The sequence below is a fragment of the Fulmarus glacialis genome, unplaced genomic scaffold, assembly GCF_000690835.1.
Source record: "Fulmarus glacialis isolate BGI_N327 unplaced genomic scaffold, ASM69083v1 scaffold17590, whole genome shotgun sequence".
In the NCBI taxonomy this organism is placed as follows: Eukaryota; Metazoa; Chordata; class Aves; order Procellariiformes; family Procellariidae; genus Fulmarus; species Fulmarus glacialis.
In genome coordinates, this window is record NW_009186006.1 from 1 (window position 1) to 7,105 (window position 7,105).

General features: G+C 37.4%; 1 protein-coding gene across 1 annotated transcript in view; it reads left to right on the forward strand.

Moving 5' to 3' along the window:
* The first annotated feature begins 581 nt into the window (after window positions 1-581).
* Window positions 582-7,105, forward strand: part of WWC2 (WW and C2 domain containing 2) — a 51,168-nt gene continuing 44,644 nt past the window's right edge. Inside the window, exons 1-3 of the mRNA XM_009586601.1 lie at window positions 582-780; window positions 1,772-1,848; window positions 6,499-6,578. Coding sequence (XP_009584896.1) covers window positions 630-780; window positions 1,772-1,848; window positions 6,499-6,578 — 308 coding nt within the window. The 5' untranslated portion in view covers window positions 582-629. The remainder of the gene's footprint in view (window positions 781-1,771; window positions 1,849-6,498; window positions 6,579-7,105) is intronic.

Sequence of the window (7,105 nt, forward strand, 5' to 3'; positions counted from 1 at the left end):
ATTCTATGATTCTATGATTCTGTGATCTGGAGAGTTAGTGTTCTCTTAGTTCAGTTACAGGGGAAAAGATAAAACTGTTTTCATAGAGGGAAAGGAGAGAGATAACCCTATAAAACATGAATAACATATGGCTGTAAAAATTAATGAAGTGGGGAGGAGGGGGGTTGAAAAAATGTAATAGCTAAGATTACTTTTCATTTTTGTTCAGAAATGCATTCAATTTTAAGATGTCATTGAAAGACTTTATTGATCCAATTATTTCCGAATGCTCTGATGTAAAAAAATTTTTTTTTCTTGAGTTTTAGGATGCTATTAATTCAAGGTTGAAGATGTGGGAATGATCTACATAAGCATTCACCTGTTGTTACCCTAATTCCTAATTTTGCCACTGATCCCTTAAAATACTGTTTCTTACACACACTATTGTGGCAAAGAAAAACTTAAATAAAATTTGACCATCTGCTTAGTAACCAAAGGCAAGCTATGGTTTACACTTCTGTAACCGTGGATTACAGGCAAAGAAACAACAGGTTTCAGCAAAGGTCTCTCTAAATCCTTTCTTTTTCTCCTATAAAGAAACAACACAAATAGAAGATCCCAGGAAACAATGGAGGCAAGAACAAGAGAGAATGTTAAAAGATTATCTTATGGTAGCCCAGGATGCTCTCAGTACTCAGAAAGAACTGTACCAGGTGAAAGAACAGAGGCTAGCACTTGCACTGGATGAGTACGTACGGTTGAACGATGCCTACAAAGAAAAATCAAGCTCTCGTACAAGCTGTGAGTACAGTAGAGAATACAATGTAACTTCTTTGATCTGTGCCTTGCAGGGGATCCTGTTTCTCTTCAGGATGAGTTTTCAAGGTTTGCTGTGAACACCTTGTACTCTGGCTTTTTTAGAGATAGCATCTCTACTTTTTTATTTTATTTAATATAAAGATATTCTGCTGGAGAAAACCCTCTTCTCTCTGATACAATTGAACTCTTTTGAGCCGTGGTTTAGAGCAGTTGGCTCTGAAATCTATTTTGTCATGCAGTTTGTCAGAACAAAATTCTGCCAAATCTAAGTTCAAAGTAAATAGGATCTCTTGCACTTCATGGCTGCATACTGAAATGACCCTACTGTGTTGACAGGTGTCTGCAATAGACCAAGAAGGGAATCTGTTGCTGCTTTATAAAAATAGCATGCAATAATTTTGTAGCTTCTGTGCTGTGATCAGGGGTGAAGTAGAGATGCATGTTACAGTGTTGGGCAAAGAACTGGCTTGCAGTAAAGTGCTGTCAGAGGCCTGTTGTTGGCCAAACATCTCTCTTAGAAGTAGATACTGTGATAAAAGTAACATGTACAGCTGCGGAAGAACTGAGTGGCGGACCTCTGAGGCTTCTGAATAAACTTTCTTCTGCTTTCCAGAAATCTCTTTAGAAGTTACAGCTTCCAGGAAGAGGTGATCAAGATGGCTCAGCTAGAAGAATGGGAACAAAAAGCAAGGGATAGAAAGCCAGGGAGAGTGAGGTGCTACTTTAGGATCCTGGGATAGGCAAAGGAGGAGAGATACCAAATAGTGTTAGGGGAAGGAACAGGGGAAATTTTGATTATTCATTAATTATTGCCATCCTGCAATGCTGACTATAAAAGCGTTTTTTTTTTTTGAAGTATTGTATGTTTTTCTGCACTTTGGAGTTTTAGATCTATGTGGATTCATCGTGGAAGGGACTAATTAATGGTTTAAAAGTACTTAAATATTTGTCCTTTTTTGTCTTTTTAAAAAAGTGTTCTCAGGCTCCTCATCAAGCACCAAGTATGACCCTGACATTCTGAAGGCCGAAATCTCCACTACAAGATTAAGGGTGAGAGTGCTTAACTCATATTCATTTGTATTCTGTGTGCAAAGTTTATGATTATAGAATAAGCAAAGCTTGAACCAGCAGACGTATCTTGTACCCTGGTACTGAAACCTCCTAATATTCTCATTAAATACCATTCAGAGGTTTTTAATGAATTTTTAAAGCCGTCTCTGTTACTTTCAGATAACACATTTTGGGGAAACTTTGACAGACATTCTATTAGGTGTGGGTTTAAATAAATCCGGTAACTATTTTCACTTGTATGCTTTTGTTTTTAAAAGGAAGAGTAAAAATCTTTAGGTTAAAATAGAAAAGTAGTAGGCCAAGGTGAGCTGCAGCTAGATGACTGTTTTTACACAATCTTTCTTCTGTGAGAAATACACCATTAGCTACATGAACTGCCTCACAAATTTCTGTTCAATAATGGTGTCAAACTTCACTCTGTTTTGTCAAAATGGAACAGTTCAGATCAAGAATGAAAGTTTGTGTTTGTATTTTGAAATTGCTAATGAACAAAAATCCATTATTTGGTCGACTGTGTTCAGTATGGTCGCTATCAGACTCCATATAAAGAACTTTCATTCACAGGTTAGTCTCTAGTGAATTTATCTTGAATAAGGAGGAAATTATGTGGAAGACATTTAAAATCTATATAGGGAGTTCGTTTATTTAAGCTGTGGCATATAATGCTCGATGGATAGCCTAGGCTTTCTGTAGTTAGTAATGAAAAAAATTAGATCAAACCATGCAGGTTAAAAAGACAGCACCTCACAGCATAGTCCTTCGATGATGGCTGGAATACAGACTCTGCAGGAGCAGAAGCAGTGCAAGCGACAGCAATTACTCAGCTCTTCCATTGCCCCCTCCTGGTTTCTGCACAGAGCAGCACTCATAGAACCCTCCAAGAGTAACATCCTCCTTCACCTGGAATAAGAGTTATGATTAGGAGTCTAAACAATTAATGTTTAAAAGGAACTGTGGAATAGCTCATTAAAATTTTAAAACCCCGTATAAATCAGGGATGGAATACACTGTAAAACTGGCATCTGAATGTTGCCCTCCTGACTGCCTGTACACCTGTTCACCCTTACCAATCTCAATTTGTAGTCCCTTATCCTTTAAGGAGAAGGGAATGTGGTTAATGAGAGAACTTATTTCAACACTGGAGGAGGTGGGAGAAAAAATTTTTTAAGTTTAGTACAGAGAATCAATAGCAGTAAGGACTGTCAGGAACAAGAATGAAAAGAGAAGGCGAGAGCTTCTTTCTAAAATGAGTGGAGCAGTAACAGATGTTCCCTTTGGCCAGGAGTCACTAGTATATTTGGGAAAGTAACAGTGTTGTTGAAGAACAAAACACATGTCCGAATTTAAATATACAAGTCAAAGAGGGGAAAATTCAGACATGGTCCTGTGCTCAGTTTTTCCCATTACTTAGCTTTGATCACCTCCCAGCTCAAGATGCAGAAACACTGAACCACCTCTTTGCTGCAGATCTACAATTTGTCTGTTCACTGAGGAGAGAGGCAGATGTGTCAATCACAGTATTTCATTTCTTGGAGGTGCTTTCCTCTCTTTGTTGTTTCTTGGAGTCAAGGAGCCTAATATCCTGCGGGTTTCCAACACCTGATTTATTGGCATTGCAAAGTCCAAGTTGCATATGTGCCTAAAATAGGTGACCTGAATCTTGTCTGCAGAGTTTAGAAGGGTGCAAGTCCAAGAATATCTGTATCAGCATAAAGTGTGTTGTCATCCAAAGCCACTGGATATGAAAATCATTGAGATAAGAAAAAGTGGAGCCCTGTGATGCTAGGGCTGGAAAAGTGGTTTTCATGGAAGATGGCAAGAGAGGTATGACTATTATCATAGTTTACCCTTATTTGAATGTTTGAAGATGCTTTGCTAATATGCCACCTTTTGGCATTTTACAGTATATGCATGCATGGACTTAATGGGAAACAAAGTTAGTCATTAGTAAGCTGCTAGCCAGCTAGTTAGAATTTGCACATTGTTTAGTGAACTATTAGGTCAGATGTACTAAACCTGTTTCTTTCTCTCACACTGGCTGAGGCTTACTGGTATCATCAGGTTAATGATGGCTCGAGGGGGAAACTCAGCATTCGAGGAAGTTCTGAATTGGCCTTTGGCCTTTTCCTTGTTAGCTGTGCTTAATACATGCATGCGGAGCCTTTTGGGTATGTGAATTGTCTATTGCGCCATAGGTCGTGGAGAAAATATGACAGAAATCAGACAGCTGTTAAATGAAATAAGCAGGAGAAGAAAGACCTTTCTCACAAGATTAAAATGGAAGGATCTGATCCTGCAGTGGACTTTGAGAGGGGCCATTTGGGGTCTTAATTAGTAATCAGTAAGATACTTCAAACAACACAAAGCATATGTGATCACAGTGTGTTTTATGCATATGCAGCGAGTAGGGGATGCATCTCTGTAAAATAACAAGAGGGTTTTTTTGTCGTTGTTCCATTAGTACTTGAGTGCCTGGAATAGAACGGGGTTAGCACAGGAGCCTGCTTGAAGATGCAGTTAGAAGGAGGAAGTGAGAGGCCTGTCAGGTGACTTAAGATGTGCAGAAGCAGTAGGAAGGGGGTGAAGGATAAGACAAGTGAAGAGTTGTGAAAAAGCAGGAATTAATGAAAGTTTTGACGGAGAAGACAAGGAGCACAAGAATAGTTTAATGCAAGTGTGATGCAGTAAACACAGAGTCTATATTATGGTGGAAGTCATGTCCTTCTAGGATAATGTGCCTAACTCACATTTCTTGATAATGAAATGATGATGAATTGCAGCAGAGGACACTCAGAAGATGATCTTGAGGAAAAAAGTAAGGTTTCTGAGAGATCCAATCCTCTAAGTTGAAATCAAGTGTGCCTTCTGCTATTACTATAAATTCACATTTCTGATTTAAAAAAAAAAAAAAAAAAGTAGCCATTCTGTGTTTCCCGGAAAAGTTGGGACTTCTTTCATATTTTACACATTACTTTACCTAGAACATAGTGGTGATATTTTTTAATTTTCTATAATCTTGATCAGAACACTTGAGAGATTATTCTTGGGGTTTTCGTGCTAGTCAGAAAAGAAGTAGTTCAGGAGCGCTGAATGTGTACTTAGAGACATTGCTTATTTATCATGCTAACTATTCATTATGGTCAAAATAAAAAGAGTTTTCTGTCAAGTAAAGCAACTAGTGATGATAGTTTCCAAAAGCCTGAACCTAACCCCTCATCTAGAGAACAGATTTTGCTCTGGAGAAAATGGAGATTGAAAGCATTTTATTTCTGTCATACAAAATTCATTAGCCAGAAGCTACAAACTTGAACGCCTAAGTATCATTCACAAACCCATACAAAGAACCCCGGAAATCACTGGTTATTTTAGAAATACAAAGCATTTTAAGTCTGGAAAGCTGCAGCAGCTGCTGATGCTCAGTACTTTTAGTCACCTGGAGTGTTGGGAATCCCACCTTTTTTTTTTTTTTTTTTTTTTTAAATTTTTGTTAAGAATAGCACCAAGTAGGAAGTCTAAGGGGATTTGGATACAAAAAGTCTTGGAGACATATTTTGAAATTAATTTCAGTTGAAGTGGTCAAAATTCTTCATTTTAATATAATCCATTTTTCAAAAGAGTTGAATATCTGAGGACCTATATGAAAACAAGCAAGAATTTCACAGTGGTAGGTGAGAGCAGGGGACTTCCAGCAGGCTTTTCCTTTTTTCACCTTACTGACTGCAAAGTTAAAAAGCCTAACAATATCTGGCTAGTATGTAGAGTGCAAGTGAGCCAGGTATAGATGTATAGATACCAAAATTTGGGACTCCACATTTCAAGGAGGCATTTCTGTCTCTGTGTATGCTGAGAATTAATTTTAATTTGTGTTAAAGTAGACTCCTTTATAGGTGGTCCAGAAACTTTGTTTTAGTACATTTGGGATGTATTTTAATTTAATTTAATCTAGATTCATAAATATTTTATAGTGTATTCATATCTGCTAACATCTGAAATAGCAATATTAAGATTAAAAAACAATTGAGCATGCAAATTTAAGGAAAGTGGGGAATGTTTTGCCAAAGACATTTCTATTAAATAGATGCGTATATTTGCTATCCAAATGTGTTTAGTGATTGTAGTCTTTGAATTAAATGAATGTGAATTATATATTTAGGGATCCAGTGTCTGTAAAGCTTTATAAGAAAGGATGGTTCATAGGAAAAAAAAAAAAGAGTCCACACTTTGTCTTTTACAGTGCAAATGACTTGAGAGATTGCTGGAATGAAAAAGTGAAAATATAATAAGCCTAAAAATAAACAGGCATGTCCCTGTAGGACGGTTGGAATGCATGCTTAACAAGTGAGAAGTAAATTACTTGTTAAAGTTCTCTCAGGTTTAATAACACAGTGTGGTATCGATACAAATAAGGAATGTGATTTAATCTGCTTGTGTCCCTTTAACACTAAAGCATGTTGCCCATAGACATCAGGAAGAGAACAGATCCTTTTATTTTTAATATGTGTCAGTAGAGCAATTTACTCTCTTTTTTTGTCTCGTCTGATGTAGAGAATACATTAATTGTTCAAAGCCATGTGTTACGCCGTTTAACAAGAGGACTTTTCTAACTCTTGCATTGATTTAACACACAAGGTTAAGAAGCTGAAGAGGGAACTCTCTCAGATGAAGCAAGAGCTGCTGTACAAGGAACAGGGCTTTGAAACACTGCAACAGTAAGTAAAAGAAAATAGTTGAAACTGACAATTCAGTCACCTGATTTCTTTTTTTGGAATGGAATTGAATCCATCTTACGTGAAAGAATTATTGGGGGGAAATTGAGAACCTAATAACTTTTTGTTGTAGTTAGGAAGCAGGAAATCTGCAAAAATGGCAAACCTATTGTGCAAGTGTTAACATGAGAAATCTGTTCCCCCTCCTATTTTTTTTCCATGAGGTAGCTTGTGTTGCAGAGAGGCAGAAAGAAGGGCAGTGGTTAAGGGTCCCGAGGAAGAATTTAGCTTTGCGTGTCCCATTTAAAAAATAATAATTAAAAAAAAAATTTTGAAAATGTAATTAGGTCTGTCTTTCCTCCTTCCCCACCTCTGAGCTCGAAAGAGAGAGGGAGAGAGAGAGAAGGGTGCTGTTCTTGGAGGTATAAATGGTGCACAACTGTGCAGGGTTTGAAATGAGTCACAATTTGAGGATTAGAGACATGACTTTCTTTGTTCCAGTTGCTGGGATGCCTGGTGTGCAAAGGGCT